General features: G+C 50.4%; 7 protein-coding genes across 7 annotated transcripts; 4 read left to right on the forward strand and 3 right to left on the reverse strand.

Annotated features, from left to right (window-relative positions):
- Positions 1-1571: 1571 nt before the first annotated feature.
- Positions 1572-3406, forward strand: AtWU_06448 (sugar porter family MFS transporter; the record flags this gene model as incomplete). Its single annotated transcript, XM_035501557.1, has 5 exons — positions 1572-1873; positions 1930-2053; positions 2104-2180; positions 2233-2597; positions 2652-3406. 5 exons carry the CDS (start codon positions 1572-1574, stop codon positions 3404-3406), a joined length of 1623 nt encoding a protein of 540 aa, XP_035357450.1.
- A 1483-nt stretch (positions 3407-4889) lies between these two features.
- On the forward strand, positions 4890-6986 carry AtWU_06449 (S53 family peptidase; the record flags this gene model as incomplete). Its single annotated transcript, XM_035501558.1, has 5 exons — positions 4890-5092; positions 5136-5399; positions 5443-5663; positions 5708-5828; positions 5876-6986. 5 exons carry the CDS (start codon positions 4890-4892, stop codon positions 6984-6986), a joined length of 1920 nt encoding a protein of 639 aa, XP_035357451.1.
- A 413-nt stretch (positions 6987-7399) lies between these two features.
- On the forward strand, positions 7400-8595 carry AtWU_06450 (uncharacterized protein; the record flags this gene model as incomplete). The annotated part of the gene is made up of 3 exons (XM_035501559.1): positions 7400-7751; positions 7888-8068; positions 8160-8595. 3 exons carry the CDS (start codon positions 7400-7402, stop codon positions 8593-8595), a joined length of 969 nt encoding a protein of 322 aa, XP_035357452.1.
- A 591-nt stretch (positions 8596-9186) lies between these two features.
- On the reverse strand, positions 9187-10566 carry akr1 (putative aldehyde reductase (AKR1); the record flags this gene model as incomplete). The annotated part of the gene is made up of 8 exons (XM_035501560.1): positions 9187-9540; positions 9609-9737; positions 9789-9983; positions 10033-10125; positions 10175-10259; positions 10310-10323; positions 10380-10467; positions 10520-10566. 8 exons carry the CDS (start codon positions 10564-10566, stop codon positions 9187-9189), a joined length of 1005 nt encoding a protein of 334 aa, XP_035357453.1.
- A 2942-nt stretch (positions 10567-13508) lies between these two features.
- AtWU_06452 (DUF3431 domain-containing protein) lies at positions 13509-14663 on the forward strand (the record flags this gene model as incomplete). Its single annotated transcript, XM_035501561.1, has 4 exons — positions 13509-13635; positions 13718-13874; positions 13927-14508; positions 14564-14663. The coding sequence occupies 4 exons, from the start codon at positions 13509-13511 to the stop codon at positions 14661-14663; spliced, it is 966 nt and encodes a 321-aa protein (XP_035357454.1).
- Positions 14664-14855: 192 nt separating this feature from the next.
- Positions 14856-16298, reverse strand: AtWU_06453 (putative GPI-anchored cell wall protein Pst1; the record flags this gene model as incomplete). Its single annotated transcript, XM_035501562.1, has 3 exons — positions 14856-15666; positions 15721-16093; positions 16166-16298. The coding sequence occupies 3 exons, from the start codon at positions 16296-16298 to the stop codon at positions 14856-14858; spliced, it is 1317 nt and encodes a 438-aa protein (XP_035357455.1).
- A 2215-nt stretch (positions 16299-18513) lies between these two features.
- Positions 18514-20170, reverse strand: AtWU_06454 (tannase and feruloyl esterase; the record flags this gene model as incomplete). Its single annotated transcript, XM_035501563.1, has 2 exons — positions 18514-19379; positions 19432-20170. The coding sequence occupies 2 exons, from the start codon at positions 20168-20170 to the stop codon at positions 18514-18516; spliced, it is 1605 nt and encodes a 534-aa protein (XP_035357456.1).
- Positions 20171-20704: the final 534 nt, after the last annotated feature.

A 20704-nucleotide genomic window follows, 5' to 3' on the forward strand; every position in this document is an offset into this window, starting at 1 on the left:
CCCATGTCATGGTTTCGTTGACCAGGAGTACTACTAGTAGGTAGCTACTTACTAGTATCATGTTGGGGTGACTGGGGTCCCCGCGATTGTTGCATGAGGGATTTATCTACTTGGTCATTCGGGAAGCAGATGGAAGAGAATTTCATAGAATGTCTCAATAACATCATAGCTGACAGGGAATGAGAATCTGGCAACATGACTGGGGGTAGTAATTAGATCCTTGTAAAGAAATGATACCGGGGGGGCCCGGGGTGTTTCCATTACCCAAAGCAAATCAATGTTTTCCTGTTCCTGTGTTATTGTGACTGGTTGTGATAGGATACTTTCCGTAGGATACCCACCCATACTAGCCGGTCTAGGAAAGGTATACCATGGCCAAGACCCTGAAAGTCGAGATTTAAGCCTAATTAGGCTCTGGGCCGGGCGAGAGCCTGATTGCCTGAGAGTCGAGTCATGTGCTCTGGGGAAGCCGGTCGGTGTCTCTCCGCAATCTCAAGTCCCCCATCCTCTTCTCCATTTCCCCCCGAACTGGATCTCGTTTGCTCGCCTTCACCGAATTTTAGCTATAATCTGTTCATATTAGATAACACCTCTGCATCGAGTCAGTTATAGTTACACTGTCGCTGCACCGTCCCCGCTGGCATTGCGTTGCTGGCCTGCAGGAATTTCCCAATCTACTCCGGACTGTATCCCGCCTTGGCCGGGAAAGGGAACGACAATGCCGATCCACCCAATCCCCGGAATCCTCCACCTCCACCTTCTCTGCCTCCACGCTTACGCTGGATCGCGGCCTCCGACTCTCGGCTGACCCGTCTTCGGTCTTCAGCCTTCAGGGTTGCCTGCCTTGCGTGTCCGATGGCTTTTCTGAACGTGCTGGCCGGCTTGGACCGCCGCCCACGCTTTCAGCCACCTACCCGACTACTGTCACATTCGGCCATCCCGATAAAGACATACCGCTGAAGTCGAGATAGAACGTGCCGTGCATCGTTCAGGTCGGGTGGATTCTGGATCATTCTCTCGCCCCCTCCCCATCTGCTTCCTGATGGCTCGTTTCATGCCCACTCGACCCTCCAGACCATGTGCTTGCCCCGGTTTTTTCCCATGCGACGGATGGGCTCACGGCCAGCCGACTGACCCATGGGCAACGCCCCCCATGTCAGCTCCTGGTGGACCGCCTTTTGCTGCATGCATCCAATCGCTAGTCCAGCTGAACCTTGACCTAACCGGATATGCCTGTCTCTCCGCTAGTCAGAGGTCGGTCTAATCTCGCCTGGCATGGGTCTGCTTTGCCGTGCTAATCGGGTCGGAACAGTCCCTCTACCACCCTTTAGGTTTGACAATTCAACCGGCCATCATGGCGGTTTTCTGCGTCGACCCCGCGGCATTTGCTCATGTCTCACTGTGGTTCATTTCATCTGGTGCCATCCGTTCCCGGGGTTCGCTTTCCTTAAATCCCCCGTCTTTTCCCCGGCTTCTCCTGCGTTCTTCTTTTGCTTTCTTCGGTGGTTCCCCGAGGTTTCTTTTTTTCTTTCCCCCAGAATCTCCTGCCGTGAGAGGAACCAGCTGGCATCATGGCCATCGGCAATCTTTACTTCATTGCGGCCATCGCCGTCGTCGGCGGTGGTCTGTTCGGTTTCGATATCTCGTCGATGTCCGCCATCATCGAGACCGATGCCTATCTCTGTTATTTCAACCAGGCTCCTGTCACTTATGATGATGATGGCACGAGAGTCTGTCAGGGTCCCAGTGCTAGTGTGCAGGGTGGTATCACCGCCTCCATGGCGGCTGGTTCCTGGCTGGGTTCGTTGATCTCGGGTTTCATCTCGGATATCCTTGGTCGTCGTTCCGCCATTCAAATCGGTTCTGTTATCTGGTAAGTGCCTGACATCGCTGCACCTTTGGCTCTACTAATCATGCATGTCTGCATAGGTGCATTGGATCTATCATCGTCTGTGCCTCCCAGAATATTCCCATGCTGATCGTCGGTCGTATCATCAACGGTCTGAGTGTGGGTATCTGCTCCGCTCAGGTACCGGTGTACATTTCGGAGATTGTATGTCGATCCTATAATACCTCCTGCTGCATGTGGTGCTAACCTTTTAGGCGCCTCCAACCAAGCGTGGTCGTGTCGTCGGTCTGCAGCAATGGGCTATTACCTGGGGTATTCTGATCATGTTCTAGTAAGTTCTTGCCCACCATCAGTTGCCGTCCCTCATCTCACACGTGATCCAGCGTCTCCTATGGCTGCAGTTTCATCAAGGGTACGGCGGCCTTCCGGATCCCTTGGGGTCTGCAGATGATCCCTGCCGTGCTACTGTTCTTGGGTATGATGCTCCTGCCCGAGTCGCCCCGTTGGTTGGCACGCAAGGACCGGTGGGAGGAGTGCCACGCTGTCTTGACTCTCGTCCACGGTCAGGGCGACCCGAACTCTCCCTTTGTGCTGCGCGAATATGAAGAGATCAAGAGCATGTGCGAGTTTGAGCGTCAAAACGCGGATGTCTCCTACCTTGAGCTGTTCAAGCCTAACATGCTCAACCGTACCCATGTTGGTATCTTCGTTCAGATCTGGTCCCAGCTGACTGGAATGAACGTCATGAGTAAGTATCTTTCAAGTCTAATAGATGGGCAGCAACACTAATTGGTCTTTCCAGTGTACTACATTACCTACGTCTTTGCCATGGCGGGTCTGAAGGGCAACAACAACCTGATCTCCTCCAGTATTCAATATGTGATCAACGTGTGCATGACCGTGCCGGCTCTGATTTGGGGTGATCAGTGGGGTCGTCGCCCGACCTTTTTGATCGGTTCCCTCTTCATGATGATCTGGATGTACATCAATGCCGGTCTGATGGCCAGCTACGGTCATCCCGCCCCGCCCGGTGGTCTCAACCACGTCGAGGCCGAGTCTTGGGTCATCCACGGCGCGCCCAGCAAGGCTGTCATTGCTAGTACCTACCTCTTCGTCGCCTCATACGCCATCTCCTTCGGCCCCGCCAGCTGGGTGTACCCTCCGGAACTGTTCCCTCTGCGTGTGCGTGGCAAGGCCACCGCCCTCTGCACTTCGGCCAACTGGGCCTTCAACTTCGCCCTCAGCTACTTCGTTCCCCCGGCCTTTGTCAACATCCAGTGGAAGGTCTACATCCTCTTCGGTGTCTTCTGTACCGCCATGTTCATTCACATCTTCTTCTTCTTCCCCGAGACCACGGGTAAGACCCTGGAAGAGGTCGAGGCCATCTTCACTGATCCCAACGGCATTCCGTACATTGGTACTCCCGCCTGGAAGACGAAGAACGAGTACTCGCGCGGTGCACACATCGAGGAGGTTGGCTTTGAGGATGACAAGAAGGTTGCTGGTGGACAGACTATCCACCAGGAGGTCACTACTACCCCGGAGAAGATTGCTTGAGGTGAAAGATCAATGGTGTCGATGATGATGGAGGTGGGTGAGCGGAGAGAACATACATGGTAGTTGAAGTATATACAAAAAGGAGCTAATTAGACATGTGTCGGCTTAATGCAAGATAAATAACATACCTTTTGTCCACTCGACATACTTGGAAAATATTCTCTGAAAACTTTATATATATTTTCAGCACTTCATACCAGATACTATAACCCCTAGTTAGTGGGTACTGCCGTCACTCTGAGAATCAGGTGACAGGCCTCACCGATCTGGGTACTTAAGCAAAGCATTACTCCAGCCAACTTCTACGTTGTGCTCACAACTGTGCACAATCCTGCACAATCCCCCAACTCTAACTAAAGAACATCAGTCAATCAGCTAATAGTAGCAGAATTGATCTACTTGTCTAGTGCGATAATCCACTTTTGCTTTCTGCTTCCAGAATAAATCAGGCACCTGTCGCTAGTGATGTCATTCTGTGAAGGCTTACCAACCTATTCTCTGCCCACCAGGTGGAGAGGATTTATTGACACTATGGTTCTTGAGCAATGGAGACATGACCCACGAGTGGAGATAAAACGAACTAGACTATTGCTTGTTCAAGGTGCGCTTCGGTAAACCCCTGTCTTGAGCAATTACGCTGGACTTACGACCATATCCCTGACAATTAATAGTTTGCTTGTGGCACATGGTCATACTTCCGACCCAAAATTCAACAAGTTACACCAGATCTTCCCCAACATCAATCAACGAAGAAATGAGAAAGGGGGATTATCTCTCCCCTGGCGCTCTCAAGACCAACTCAAGCTTTCCGCGTGGATTGTCCGACTCCGAAGACAAGCTTTGGTGTCTGGCGCTGATCGCCCGTCATGGAGCCACCACTAGTGGCATAGTTTTACCCACACACACCCACGACTTAGGCTTTACAGCCCGCTGTCTATTGCACTCGTGCAGATCGGACAATTGATTGTGTGTAGTGCTTGTTTTTCTCGCTATGGTTGTGTTTTCTTTTATCAGAATGGTGATAACGGTTTGGTGGTGGAATGAAACGGTTTGTTCCTGATTGATAATAGGGGGTTTAGTCGTTGAGCAACATGTTTGTCACTTGCTTGGTGAAAGAGATCAACGAATGTGTTCTGCTGCGAATGTCCTGAACAGCCTTTGGCTAACGACAATAGCACGGCAATTGGTGCTTGCACGGACAGCGGGTCTTGGTCAGGCTGATCCAGTGTGATCTGCACTAGTCAGGTTCCTTATTGGCGATGGATGTCGATGCCTCTTATCAGGGTTCGTAAGTCGATGCCATATTCTCTAGGCAGGGGTTTCTATCGTTGGGATGTTGGAGTGCAAACGTCAGCATGTCAAAGTGAAGTGATGCGAGTCAATGGGATCAGCAGCGTTCTGTCAACTAGCATATATTTCCCGCAGCTCCCACTGTTTTGCATGATGTTTTGCACGCCACGCTTGTTCGCTCGCTGCTGTCAACATGCGTGCCTCACTTCTCCTTCTCAGTGTTACGGTCGCTCTCGCTAGCCCAACGCCCCGTAACTATGTCATTCATGAGCGGCGCGATGCATTGCCCAGTGTCTGGGTTGAGGAAAGCCGGTTGGAGAAGAGTGCTATGCTGCCTATGCGAATAGGGCTTGCTCAGTCCAACTTGGATCGTGGTCACGAAATATTGATGGAGCTGTATGTTGACCGATCCCTCACCGGGACCAAGCTGATGGTTTAGGTCTCATCCACAATCATCTCGCTACGGACAGCACCTCTCCAGCGAGGAGGTGCATGACCTGTTTGCTCCGTCGAATGAGGCCGTGGAGAACGTCCGAGCCTGGATTGAGTCTGCTGGCATTGCCCCAGGCCGCATCTCACAATCCTACAATAAGCAGTGGCTGCACTTTGATGCCCACGCAAGCGAGGTCGAGCAGCTTCTGCAGACGGAATACTACATCTATTCACACGCCGACACGGGAAGCACCCATGTGACATGCCATGAGTGAGTTCTTTTTCGGCATGCCATGACCTCGCTAACCGGTTAGATACCACGTGCCTGAGGCTATTCAATCGCACATCGACTACATAACACCAGGAGTGAAGATGTTGGAAGTGCGCGGCATGCCCTCCAAGAAGAGAGATACAGAGAAGCGTTTCCTTGGCAGTCTGCCCCCGATTCTAGCTCCACTACCAATCAATATCACCAAGATTTTCGATGACCCGCTAGCACACTGCGATCTGGCCGTGACACCAGACTGTATTAGAGGTATGATTATCCACCCGACCCTATGAGCGACGCTAACTGTCCAGCCATGTACAACATCACCAAAGGAACAACAGCCACAAAGGGCAACGAGCTCGGCATCTTCGAAGACCTAGGAGACATCTACAGTCAAGAAGACCTAAACCTTTTCTTCTCCAACTTTGCCAGGTCCAACCCCTCCCTCCACCCTCTAAGACACAACTAACACCACCCAGCGAGATCCCCCAAGGAACCCATCCAACCCTCGACTCCATCGACGGAGCCACCGCGCCAACAGACGTCACCAACGCGGGCCCCGAGTCCGACCTCGACTTCCAGATGGCCTACCCGATCATCTGGCCCCAAAACACCATCCTCTACCAAACCGACGACCCCAACTACGAAGACAACTACAACTACAAAGGCCTCCTCAACAACTTCCTCTACGCCATCGACGGCTCCTACTGCAACGAAACCTCCTCCCTAGACCCTCAATACCCAGACCCCTCCCCAGACGGCTACAACTCCCCCAAGCAATGCGGCGTCTACACCCCGACAAACGTAATCTCCATCTCCTACGGCAGCCCAGAAGCCGAGCTCCCCATCGCCTACCAACGCCGCCAATGCCACGAGTTCATGAAACTCGGCCTGCAAGGCATCACTGTCGTCGTAGCATCCGGCGACTCCGGCGTCGCCTCCAGCACCGGCGCCTGCCTGGGCACCTCAGACAACATCTTCGTCCCCGACTTCCCAGCCACATGTCCCTACCTAACCGTAGTAGGAGGCACATACCTCCCACTAGGCTCCGACGCCGCCAAAGACGAAGAAATCGCAGTCACCCGCTTCCCCTCCGGCGGCGGGTTCAGTAATATCTACGCCCGACCATCATACCAGAACCACTCCGTGGAAGCCTATTTTTCCACTACCTCCGACGAGCTCACCTACCCCTACTACTCAGAAGTAAACTACACAGACTTCTCCACCGCAGACGGGATCTACAACCGCATCGGACGAGGATACCCCGATGTCTCTGCAATCGCAGATAACATCATCATCTATAATAAGGGCGAAGCCACATTAGTAGGCGGTACCTCTGCCGCGGCGCCGGCGTTCGCGGCCATGTTGACGCGCATTAATGAGGAGAGGTTGGCGAAGGGGAAGGCCACGGTGGGGTTTGTGAATCCGGTGTTGTATGAACATACCGAGGCGTTTAAGGATGTGACCGTTGGGGAGAATCCGGGGTGTGGAACGGATGGGTTTCCGGTTGCGAGGGGGTGGGATCCTGTTACGGGGTTGGGGACGCCGAGGTTTGAGAGGTTGATGGATTTATTCATGAAGCTTGATTGATGGGGGGAGTGGATTATGAGTTTCAGTTGGATCTGTTTTATGATAATGCTAGTATAGAAAGTGTTGTAATGCATGTGCTTAATGTTGATATCATCTGATGTAGATATAGAAAGAAAGGTCCACCACGTAAACGCTGCCTTCATGTATGATACTATCTATCAGCTGAAAGTTCTTCCCTGAATAATATATACTAATATTCACGAAAATAAGCAGACTAACCCACGAAAGATGTATAAATCAAATATCTATCTATCCCGTGTCTGCCCCTCCCCCGCATACCCAGCCCTACCCCTTACAGCCCAGTACCTAACCTATACCTCCATCCACCGAGCGAAAGGCTTTTCTCTCCCTCTTTCTTCCAAAGAACTTACACACAAAAAGCCAGTCATCTGCACAGAAATCTACCATCTACAATGTCCTCTGGATCCACATTCCGCAACCACTGTGAACAGATTGCCTCGCTTGTCGGGACAAAGAAATCAGACTCGACCCCTACCACCATCTACGACGCATTAAAGGAACTCCAGTGCAACCGAGACGACCTTGCCGCGGTTACCGGAACGGCTGGTAGTGGTCTCTCCCTGTCTGAAATCACCGAACGAGCCGTTTCCGACTTGAACGAACGGAGTAGCTTGTTAAACGAACGGAATAGCTTGAGAGCGGAGAATCAGCGGTTGAGGGACGAGTGCATTACCCTTCGCACATTATGCCGTGGTCTACAGGAGACCAATGGGAGGCTTGAAAGAGGGTTCGATCGACTACAGCGTGAGCAGAGCATAGTGAATGATGTTCTTGCGGGAGGGTTGGGTCTGGGGGAATCTAGATCTGAGTCTTTGCTAGGTAGCAAATCTCTATGCTCATCAAAGTATAGTATACATATACTAACAAATTGTCAACACAGGCCGTGCACATATCATCACAGACGAGCTACAAAGCTGGAAGATTCACGCGAAAGAAACAGCAAAACGCGCAGAGCAAGCGCAGAAAGAGGCCGCGAAACAAATCGCCAAAGCCCGAGAAGACAAGGCCTTGGCCGAGGACGCTCAATTCTTTTACGATGACATGGAAGTAGCAGTTTCACTGTAAGATCAGATCAGCTACTACTACTATTACTTACTTCCCTAGTCTCATACATTCCCGCCAAGCTAACCCCTACACAATAATCATCCACAGGAAGGGCGAATTCGACCTTATCTGGAAAGACACCCGGAAGCATTGCGAACGCTATCTCGGCTACAAGGGTATGGATGAATCCAAGCAGATGGCTATATTTACCATCTGGGAATATCTCTGCAGGAACGCTTGGGGTTGCGATGACAAACCACTGAGACATAGCAACAGCACTTGGGGTAGCTTCTTCAGGAAGAAAAGCAACCCTCTTGAAAATCTCTTCCCTACTGACTCTACAAACAAAGGAAGGCCAATGTCTAAATCCCTGGGCAAGTTGATCGCCCGGGCCAAGGATCTGCAGGATGAATTAAAGGAGTATGGGTTTCAAGCTCACATCGACCTGGAGGGGCATCTCGATGAAAGTCTGCCCCTGGCTCTAGACTCCGGAGTCATGATTTGTGTGGAGCATAGGGAGGATGGGTGTTTGGGGGTTTTGTAAGCTGGGGGGAGGAAGAATGGGCCAGGGGTTCTGTTCGGGGATAAGTTCTTGGTTGAGGAGTCGATTGCGTTCTGTCATGTTGGGGGCGTTTCTATCAAAAGTTATTATCGGGTGCTTGTTTCTGAGTTTTATCGTGAGCGTTTGGGTGGTTTGGCTTGCTGGTAGATGGTTATTTTTGTATGAGTGTTATATAGACTGTTGGTTTATGTCTCGAGTATAGATAGATGGGCATGAAATTCTTGCGCTAGCTCGTTGGCATGTAAGCGAAGCAGTTAGTAGTAGTTGATTTGGCTGTTATCCCGAGGACACACAGTGCCGGTAGCGTATAATTACTTTAGCCAATCAAGTATTTCGACCTACTACCTTTTCTAGTAGTAATATATACTATATACCAGCTATAATGTCAACCATGGCCTCTACTACCTCCTACTACTTGGAACACACCTATTCTCTTTCCTTCCATTTACCCAAGTGAGTATCAGCAGTATGGAGACCAAATCTATTTTCACATTTCTCTATCTCCTACACAAATATATACCCATCACATAATCATCATCATCATACAAGCGAGAGTTCCCAGCGACCAGCACTTTAAACAATCACCTTATGACCAGCAGGCTTCTCCTCCTCCTCACCGAAGATGTCAATATCCCAGCGAGGCTTGTTAGCAATGTAAGGAGTGTTGTAGCGTCTGCGGTCCTTGCCCAGCTCGGAGACCTTGGCGATCTCCTCGGGAGTGAGCTCCACCTCCTTGAAGTTCTCCTGGATGCGGGACGGCGTAACCGACTTAGGGATGACACTGTGGCCGCCGACCTGGGACCAGGCCAGGACAACCTGAGCGGGGGTGACGGTGGTGCCGAGGCGCTTGGAGGCAGACTCGGCGACTTCCTTGACTTCGGGGCGGGTGACGAGGAGGGGGACGCCGAAGCCGTTGTTACCGAAGGCCTGTATTCATTCTATATTAGTCTTTGTTTTTGGAATGATTGTGGAGAGGGTATGGAGGGGAGTCGTACAGAGTAGGCAGTGACGTGGATGCCCTTCTTCTGGCAGTATTCAATGAGCTCGTTGCTCTGGAGAACGGGGTGGCGCTCAATCTGGTTGACAGCGGGGACGACACCGGTGGCGTTGATGATGGCCTCGAGCTGTTTGAAGGTTAGTAAGTGTTGATGAGGAGTGGGTATGAAGCGACTCACGTGGGGGATCATGTGGTTGGAGACACCGACGGTGCGGGCCTTGCTCTTGGGGAGCTGGGTCATGGCCTTCCAGGTGTCGACGATGGAGATGTTGTCGTTGATCACGACATCACCGCCCTCAACGGAGCTGTCCTTGACGAGGGGGAAGAGCTCGGAGCCGGTGGTGAAGGAAACGGGCCAGTGGACGAGGTAGAGCTGGAAGATGTTAGTGATTGTTGGTGATGTCGGTCATCAAGGTACGCACATCGAGGTAGTCGAGCTCGAGCTCAGCAAGGCACTCGTCCAGAGCCTTCTCAACAACGGCGGGGTCGTGCTGGGAGTTCCACAGCTTGGAGGTCTGCGGGGATTAGTATAGGCTGGAGGTGGGATGTATGGAATGTGCTTACGATGAAGATGTCCTCACGCTTGAGGCCAGGGACATCCTTGTAGGCTCTCTTGATGCCCTCGGCGACCTCGCGCTGGTTCTGGTAGCTGCTGGGGTTAGCTTATGTGATCGATTTGAGGTGAGTGTCGGAACCTACATAGTAGCCAGATCCTAAATCGTGTTAGTGACTGGTTATTTCTCGAGTACAATTCAAATATGTGACTTACCAAGTGGCGGTAACCGGCCTTCAAGGCCTCGTAGACGGCATCACCGACCTGACCGGGGGCAGACTGCCAGGTACCAAATCCCAGCTGGCTAATTGGGGTCAGCAATTGCGATTGCGCAAGCAGAGACAGGAAATACATACGGGATCTGAGCACCGGAGTTGAGAGTAACCTTCTTTCCGAGAGACATTGTGTAAGAGGATGGATTTCACGAGGAGAATAGAGATAGGAGAGATGAAGAAAGAAGGAAAGACTGAAGGAAGAAGAGGAGGGCGAGCGCGACAGAAATAGGGAGCGCTTCCAGACGGCCGAGGTCCTCCGGTGGGGGTCACATAGCATGGCTCTAGTCCATCATCGAAGTCGATGGAGGGAGGTGCCGCGACGATGAGTGGCTGATGATGCTTTTCGAGGGGAAGTTTACCCCGCCAGCAGTAACTGGGACCCCTCGGTGGGGCGTGCGTGGGATGTTCCCATTCCCATTCCATTCATCTTCTGAGATACTTCTCGGTCTGTCGGTTAATTCCGACCCCGAGAAGAGGATACCATGGTCAGGCACGCCATTTATTTCCCGAGAATTGCGGTTGCAATGGTATCTTGCCAATGGCTATTGTGTTTTCGACTCTGATGGAGTACACACCTCCAGCAGTTGATGGCAGTCGAGAAAGTCAGAGATAGTCAGTGATGATGTCAGGCGGCAGACATTCCTCCGAATTCTCTTCCCCGCCAAAACACGTTTCCTCTTTGGGACCCCTACAAATAATTTTCCACCAATCACTGTCCTTATTATATTTTACTCATACCCTATTACTTACTAACATTATCTGCCAGGCACATGATCTGAGAATTGAGATTTCGACACAACGATTTACATCTCGTTTGAGAAGTGCCATGAAATCTGGAACATCTCGCTTACACATCTCCTTCTGCATCATTGCATCTCTGCGGGGTCAGACTTCCCCAAATCACCCCCAAATCATCCGCATCAACCCGCTTCCCGCACGGATAATTGCCTCGTTCAGCAGTCCAATCATCCGCTCGGCTTCCTCGCCGACCACCCCGGCTAATTTTTCGACGTGCCGCGCTTCCAGTTTCCTGTTCGGTTGAATGAGAAAGTCTAACCACAATTTTCGTCTCAAGCTGATGTTGATCATGACTGCATAAAGCATATCGGCCACCGGAATAGATTCAATGCCACCTGCAACTGCCATTATATGAATCTCCGGGGACTGACCGGTAGATTGTGTTGTGTTTCCATATTAGCTTTCCCAGCGGGGCTGAGTGCTCAGCTTACCAAACATGCTAATTAACGCCCAAGTATAGCGATAGCAGCACGTGAATATGGATCGTATCAATCGTGCAGTCAATTTATCCGCAACACTATCTACAACACCACCAATCCTGTCCTAGTCCGACATCCGTTAGGAACAGCCCATGGGCCGAGCTGTACGTCCGGGCCTAACCTATGCTTAATGCTGAGGCTCGAAATCTAATCCTGACATGGCTGCTTTGGTTCTGCAGCTGTCATGTGTACTGTGCTTGCTCCAATTGCTGCAAGGAGGTGAACCGGCTGAGGACATCAGTTAGGCACTTGTAGCTCGCATGCCTCATCGACTTGCTTTCTTCGCCCACCAACTCGTTGACAGGGTGTATCATTATGTGCTGAAAATCAATACGGCATAGAGTCTACTGCTAACTGTTCTGGGTATGGTAGATCATTTCTCCATATTCCGTCCACATTCGAGCACGGCTGGTAGTGGCCCACCTTCATTTGTGGGAGCAATAACAGTCAGTATACGTACACCATTGCTGGATGGTCCACACCTGTCATGTTCTACCACCACGTGGCTTAATCTTGCTTCTATTTAGGGGCATGTGGGTTGAGTTTATATTGAAACAGATATCTACTTCTAGGACAAAGCTTATTACAACAGGTCAACATAACTATCCTTCAACTATAGAACAGAAACCAGATCAATGTTACCACCATACGGACCATAAGCATGAAGACCCTTATACTAATTACTGTAAAGCTGTTAGGTCTGAAGTACACTTCTGATTCTTCTGCGTCACAGTAATATCACCCATCACATCGACAGACGCGCGTACTGCATAATGCCGGAGGATATAAGCAGTGGTGGCTCAGGGCGGCTGCACGAAATATATATTCGCCGGTCATCAACGATGCGATCCACCAGGAGCCGTCCGACAGCTGCGTGGCATATGCTGCGATATACCGACATCTGCATGTGTCCGGATGGGCCCGACGCGCCGGAAATGACCCGTCAAGCATCATTTGGTCGTAGTCCTCATAGGGTGACGTACTCCGTGACGAGTGGCTTCTTGGCTCTGCAACGAGATAGGCAAAACAGCTGGTTCCAAACCAAACCGGCTGCTGTATAACGAGTAAGCATGTTACTGTGGACCTCATCCCTCACCGTCAGTTATTGTACACTGCTCAACCCTTTCCCTGCCTCTCTCCACGACCGTTCTCGGTTGTTCCACCTCCAGATTTCACACTCCAGGTGTATCTGCAAGTAACGTGGCCTAGCTCCGAACGGGGCATGGCTGGATGGCACTAAGGATGGATCCGTCACTAGCGGTTCTTGGGCCGGGGGCAGGCGACCAATAGAGGCGGGGGAACCTCCACCACCAGGAACATCGAGACCCCACTGGGGTTACACTCAACTTCAGATCCTGACGATTAAATGGCCGGAGAAGGGCCAGACTAGCCCGGATGAGGTTAGAGGCGTCGCCAGCTGCCCCTTACTGCGTATTGTGTGAGGCCATGGCGTCCAGCCTGGATCCACCCGAGGGGGCCCTTTTTGGCTTTTCGGCTGGCTGGCCATCCATTTCCTTTCCCTGAGTTACCCTTTCTTTCCCGTCGCTTGAGGCTCACTCACTCGCTCACTCACTCAACTTCACTCCAACTTTGACTTCTTCCATCTCTTCTATCGTTTGGCTGCGCGCAACATGGCTGATGACGCGACTTAATCTTCGTCTCATGTCTTGATTTGTGACTGCCTTATTGTTCCATTCCTCCCCCTTTTTAATAGCGCCTCCCTCTCCCCTCTGCGCCCGTTTATATTGCTCTTCCGTCCCGTCGCCTCCCCCTCTCCGTGAGGCTCATCCCCAATGTCTAAGAGGCGGCTATTTCGCTGGCCTGCCCGCCGCACTGCCGGCCTGGGATGTCTTGCTCTCCTTGTCACCTCCATGGTATCTTGGTATCTCTATGGTACACGGCCCTATGAACCCCAACCAGGTATCTATACTTTCTCTCTGCAGCTCACGTGGTCCGTGTGCATCATCACCGACATCATGCTGACCCGACCTTGTCTCACCAGTCCATCAAGAAACTCCTAACAACGACCACGACATCGTGACATCCCAACTGGCCCAACTTACCAGTACTTACAGCAATGCGACAAATGACATTGGCTTGGTATTGGCTGCGACCGTGAAAGAGGACCTCACCTGGCTCCTCAACTACTGCAAAGACCAGTACGAACCTACCTAGCCACCAGGCGATCATATACTGATATACCTTGTCCAGCGGCTCAATTCCCTTCATCTACACGACCGACCAGCCCCCTGCCCCCTACCTCCTTGTTCCGCGTACTATTCGCGGCCGCGAAGCCGCCGCCTACCTTTCCTTCGTCGTCGACTTCTACCACCAACTTCCGAAGTATACCATCTTCATCCACTCGAATCTCGACCAATGGCACAATGACCTATTCGGTCCCCACACCAGCCCCGCGCTGAAGAACCTCCGACTTGAGGCCGTTGACGCGCAGGGTTACGTGAACCTTCGGTGCGAGCACGACCCGGGATGTCCCACGAGCGTGCACCCCTGGAGCCCGACACAAATCGATATTGAGAAGGACGACATCCGCGCATTCTTCCCGGAAGTGTACGAGACAATCTTGGGCGTACCGGCTGAGAAGGTGCCCGAACACATCGGAAATGTGTGCTGCGGACAGTTCGCCGTCAGCCGAGAACGGATTCTGGAACGGCCACGCGAAGACTACGAGCGCATGCTGAAATGGGCAGAGGAGACGGAGCTGACGGATAGCTTTGGTGTGGGATGGGTGTATGAGAAGATCTGGCATATCATTTTCGGAATGGATGTGATATAGTAAGTTGGCCTACAACTTGGTGGTGGAAATGCGGAGAAATGCTAACGGGTATAGTTGCCCCCGGTATGAGCAATGCCGGTGCGACACGTACGGATGGTGTGGACCGTTGGCGTCGGGTGAGACACTGCAGGCAGTGCGAGCGAAGAAGTCATAATCTAATGGATGATTGTTAATGCATGATGTATACTATCATGATTGGGGATATCGGTTGCATTTGGTTTGGTTTTCTTTGTTATGATTCGTGATCTAATGTACAGTTAGATATTCTTATCTTCGTGAATCTTTTTGGACTATTGACCGCTCAGGTATATACATTGGATATGCAAATCATAAACTGCAGCGCATGCTACTCATGGTTAATAGGTTGCTGATGCGTTCCTCGCACGGGCCCTGCATCTAGCTCAAACATTGGCCGTTGTACTGGACTTCCGGGCGCCTCATGCACGTCACCACTATCCAGCAACGGCACATCCGTCTCCGACGGTCGCCTCCGGGGGATCGGATGCAGGAACAGTGATCGTCCATCCGCATCATTCGGCGGCGACGCAGACGAGCGATCTCCTGGGACCAACGCAGCAGGGAGGGGCGGAGACGTCGACATGGACACCATAGATTCCCTGTTCATCTCGTTCGATGGCGGTGGCGGCGATATCGGTTTCCGGGGAATGGCACTAGCCGCAATAACAGGGTCGCTATTCTGCCTGAGTACGGCGGGATTCGGGACTCCGGTAACAGGCTTCTCATCACCAGCTGCCGACTCCTCGTCTCGATTACTACTACCACCGCCGCCCCGAAGGCCGACCCCGACAGGCGTATACATCATTTGGCTCTGATCATCATTCCGTCTTCTGCGCCGCTTCCGCTGTTTCCGATACATCATCCACAAACCAACAAGGATGAGAAGGACCAGTACAATCACGGCAATGGCGATACCGGCTTTGGCGCCCGCACTGAGTCCGCTGCTGGAACCGTCGGTGCAGGTGTAAGAACCTTGAAAGGCGCCGTTGTTGTTGCTGTTGTCGCGGCGACGGCGGGTATTATTATCGTCGTCATCGTCGTCATCACGAAGAGAGTTGAGACTCGAGCATCGAAACGACCCGCCATGGGAGTTAATCACCGTTTGTCCTTTGACCTTATCGAGATCCTCGAATTTGATCCTGCCCAACGTTAGAAAAATATCCCTCATAAAGCAAAGGAAACGGAAGACCCACTCGTTAAAAGTCCCCTTTAAAATCAAGCTCCCATCGACATTCTTCAGATCCGGGAATACAATATCCCTCAACTCCTTGTTCCCCTCGATATCAATCTCCCCGGGGACTTTTTCCAAATCCGGAAACGACAAATTCGTCAAGTCATCATTCCCCGAGATATATATCTTCCCATTCACTTTCTGTAGATCCGATGCCGAGAACGACGTCAAGCCGGATACATCCTGGATGGTGATGCCGCCATTGATAGTCTCGATATTGGAGAGCGAGATACTGCCCGTCGCAGAGGAAGAGATAGTCAGGGTACCGGAGAGGGTATCGCACGAGGAGAGCGAGTCCGCATCGGATTGGGAGGATATCGTCGAGGTGGAGGAACCTATCACACCACATCACCCACTCGTTAGTTGCCTGGGGCTTCTATCACGAAGTTTAAGGACATTACACTCACAATTAGAGTTATCATCCCCCGCAACCAGCGGTACATGTACCTGCAGGAGTAACCCCAGAACAAGGAGCAAGTAGCGTGCGCGTGTGCGTGATTGGGAGGAGGAATTGAGGTGGCTGTGTCGTAAGGGTATCATATCATCGGACCGCAGCACCACCACCAGTGCACCAAATCGTCAAGACCGAAGAAGAAAAAAGAAATTGAAACCAGTGTATATCCTCGTAACTCGGAACGTTAACAAACAACCATAAACTCGTAAAGTGGGTATGTAGTATGTTGAATAATTAGGGTATCAATACATCATTCGACAAGGACCGGACGCATCAAGACGAGAAAGTAGGCAGTAGGCAGTAACTCGAGGGTGTAAGTTGTAAGTTGTGAGTGGTATGGGTGGGGGTGTGTTGAAGAAAAAGAAAGCAAGTAAGTAAGTAGTAAGACTAGGCTCCTACAGAAAAAGACGGGGATAAGTGCGGAATAAGTACAGCAGAACAACAGTACTAGGTAGTAATTAGTGGTAAGTGGTTAGTTAGTGTAGCATGCATGCAGAGACACCATCATGCAGATTGGAACGGACGGCACACACACACACAGCGCACGGGTCGGCACTATTCGAGACACAGTAAAACTACTAGTAGTAGAATAAGTCTGTGGGGATGGGTAGTAGCTAACTGACTAGTTAGATGGGGTTGATGTTTGGTTCTTACTTAATAGTGTGTTTGTGATATTATTAGTTTAGTCTCCGACTAGAATTAAGATAAGTGGTGGTTGGAGGTGAGGGTGAAGGTGAGGGTGTAGGCAGATAGATATCTAACTACTTGAACTATTCTCTTTAGAGATGGGTCTAATTCATTATGTAGTGGTAGTGAGTGAGTGGTATCTCCGATGCAAGTAGTAGCAGCTCGGATGATCAGTTAGTTAACTAGCTAGCTAATTAGCTAGAAAGATACTGTGTAAATAGGTGGTTTGTTTCAGCTGTTGTGTACATACCTACTGCATCTATTCCTCAGGATAGCTAGACAAGTTACACAATAAGGCAATGGAAATTATTCCATGTTATCAAGGCAAGGCAATAAAAAGCAATTCTACGATACCAGCCAACCCCGAAGAAAAGCAAGCAAGGAAGGAAGGAAAAAAAAAAAAAAAATCAAGAAACCCCCGATACTACTCCAACTCTCAACACCGCCCCATTCATTAATCTTAATGACCCACTAACGACACCAAGAAAAAAATCAAGCACAAGCACAGAGTAAGTAGAGTGGACTGACCGATCACCACGATATCATCTCATCTCATATCATATCACTCATCATACCGTTAGCTCAGGTAAATTATTGGTATCCTGCATAAGTGTACACCGCATAACCACAACACAACACGACCAGAACTCTCAACTAGTGTACGACCTGATTGATCGATGGTAACTAATCCAATCAATAACCGTCACATTGAACCCTGATTTACTACTTACTTTTATCTATCGATGATCTAAAAATAGTCCACCCATCACATCACAACTTAATCATTCATTAATTCAGGCACCAGAATTTCCAGCGAAGGAGAAATCAGAAATGAAGCAAACCCTACCCAGTTAGTACGGAGTAGAGGGGAATGAATGATTGGAAGCGAGGGAGAGCGGATGGCGGGTCGGAAACAACTAACAACCACCCCCGCTTTTGTTTTGTTTGTAATGTTGTGTTGGAGTGATTCAGGCAGAAGAGATTCGGGATGCCCGATTGGGTAGTGATGTCCGATTATCATCATTCTTTTTCTTTTATCTTGTTTTTCGGTATTGGGTTGAGGTGGTGGGAGGTCGGAGATAAATTAATGTGGTGATTGTATGATTTTATCTTATTATTATTATTATTATTGATTCTGTTCTGTTATTGATGGACTGGTGATGGTCCTTGGTGTAGAAAATTTGTTGAAAAGGTTATGGCTGTCGGACATGGATGGTAGCCAAGACACACACACGGGTCACACCCGCATCTAATAAAGTGCCGAGAAGCTTAGGGATGGTAGAATCCAGTCATGGCATGAGGGGAGAGGGGATCTGTGGTCCATGTAGGTACCACTCATTCCAAGTTACTATGAAAGGGCCCTGCAGGCAACTCAATTAATGACTTGCTGGTTGATCGTCTCTCTCCTCGCGACGACGGATGATTTTCGACCAATTATTTATAGCATGATTTCGGTGGATAACTGAGACATTGCGGTTGAATATTGGTTTTTATTTTTAACTGCTGTAGTTAAGTATGCGATTCAGTTTGGACCCTTAGGCAACCCTGATACTCCATATTCCAACTCCATACTTTGTATGGAGTATGGGGACATCCATCTCGGCTAATTCTATATCAAGCACAGCTAAAAGACGACGCATCGTTCGGATCTCCACCAACATAGGTGAAGATCTTCGGATAAGGACAAAGATACGCCGTTCGAGTTGAGCTGCTGTTCGAGCCAGCCACTGCCACAGCAGTTGCTTCCAAAGTATCAGGCACTGTTGAGTTCTCAACCCATGCCCTGAGCGTTTCAAACACATAATCATTAGGATCGAATCCATTACCCCCCTCGCAATGAGCAACTCCAGGTGCCAGGAAAAAGCGGTAATAGTCTGTAACACTGGGATCCAAATCCATCACCCGACTGTAATAATCCACTGTACCGTTGGTCGGAATCAACTCGTCTTGCATTCCATGCCAAGAAATCATCTTTCCTCCCGCAATCTTGAACCCCGTCAAGTCAAGATTGCGTGTTCCAATAATGGAAGCATATTGGTCAACTGATTCGCGGTAGAGATCGTCAAAGTCTTGTCGCGTTAGGCCTTGAACACTAAAGGATGAGTTTCTAGCCAAGAAAATCCGGGCCCAGTCGGCGCTGATACTAAAAGGTGTCACAGTACAGTTATCAACCAATGTGCAGGTTGTCGTAAGGAGGGCTGTTAGATCGGCATCATAACCCAGTCCGTACCACTCGAACTGATCTTCGAGTGATATAGGTCCATCCCACATGCCTTGGACTAGCTCAGCCATCTTGTCCGTAATTGTAATCTGTCCGTCCGGATCACTGCAATTTACTGTCTGGCCGACAATCGACGACGCTTCATAATGGCATTGACCCGGAAGAGAAATAATTCCGTCCTTCACTCCGTCCAGCAAATCACAGGCTTCGATGGCAGCATCCGTAAATGCATCGAGGACACATGCAGGCGGCTGTGTATCTGTGAGATAATGATTAGCATGATTCTAATAAACCCAGCAATAGCAACACACCAAGAAGTTGCGCCAGGAAAGCAGGCCAGAACTCAGCCAGTTGAAATTTATCCCAATTGATAGCCGGCGAGCCTCCCACAATACCATCAAAGTAGGTCGGAAATCTCTGGGCCATCATGTGTCCCTGTCGCCCGCCAGTAGAACATCCATTCCAGTACGAGTACTTGGGCAGCGAACCAAAGTAGATTTCCGTAGCCAGCTTCCCAAGTACAGCTGCCTCGCCTAGTGCCACACTGGAGAAATCCCATAGCGCCGGCCAGTTGGTATTGCCTTCACTCACAAAACCCCAGTCTGCCGTTGAGGCGGTACTATTGTGCCCCCCATCGGTCGAGGAGGATGAGTATCCGGCAGAGACGGGAGCTATAATTTCATCAAGCCCTCCAGCTACCCATCCACCACCCCCGTCCATGAGAAAGCGTGAGTTCCAGCTGTTGGCATCAAGAGGCAGTCCGATGTAGGTATTAACAATGTCGTTCTGGCCAGGGTGTGTGTACTGCAATGACACGATGCAAATGTCCACCGTTGTCGGCATCTGGCCTACGGGTGCTGAGGTGGTCCCACTAGATAGTGTAGCACTGGTTGCAAAGTTGTGTGCAGCGGTGACATTGAGCGACAGTATATCGATATTGCTCAAGTTGAGAGACGAGAACGTCTCTTTAGTGCAGGGACTTGATGTTGCCGTTACCCCAGACAGGGATAATATCGACATTGAGGTCCACGCCATGGAGCGGAGAATCATGTTGACCGATTCGATACGTTGACAATGTCTGCGAGGATTTGTTTTGTTAGTATGGCGAAAGACGACGGATAGGAGAACTGCAGACTGTAATTTGCGAAAACGGTCGCCGCATGTTACCCATTATGTCGGATGCCTGCTGCAGAGCGATTTATAGGAAGAAGGAAGCATCCACCAGCTGCTCTCATAAACAATCTCAACGATGCCCGAGAAGAAGATCTTCGCTCGGGAAAGAACAACGGCAGTCATAATCCTCCCCCGCAGCTCGCAAGCTCCGGAGAGAAGTCCAGATAACCTGGAGAGAACAGGGACGTCATAGGTGGACTTGACTATACAGAGACCCGCAATCTGTTTATCCTTCTTCCCATTTCAACATTCCGTGGAACAAGCGTATTACTGGTATCACTCTAAAAGAGGAGTAGTTCAGTCTCCAAGCAAAATGCGGAGAGGACATTGGCCAGAGTCAAAAGGTTATGAAGCCGGATGAAGAGTACGGCATTGATTAGCGTGGTTCGTGCACATGCAAAGGCAGTGTTT

The sequence above is a fragment of the Aspergillus tubingensis genome (genome assembly GCF_013340325.1).
Source record: "Aspergillus tubingensis WU-2223L DNA, scaffold_8, whole genome shotgun sequence".
NCBI lineage: Eukaryota > Fungi > Ascomycota > Eurotiomycetes > Eurotiales > Aspergillaceae > Aspergillus > Aspergillus tubingensis.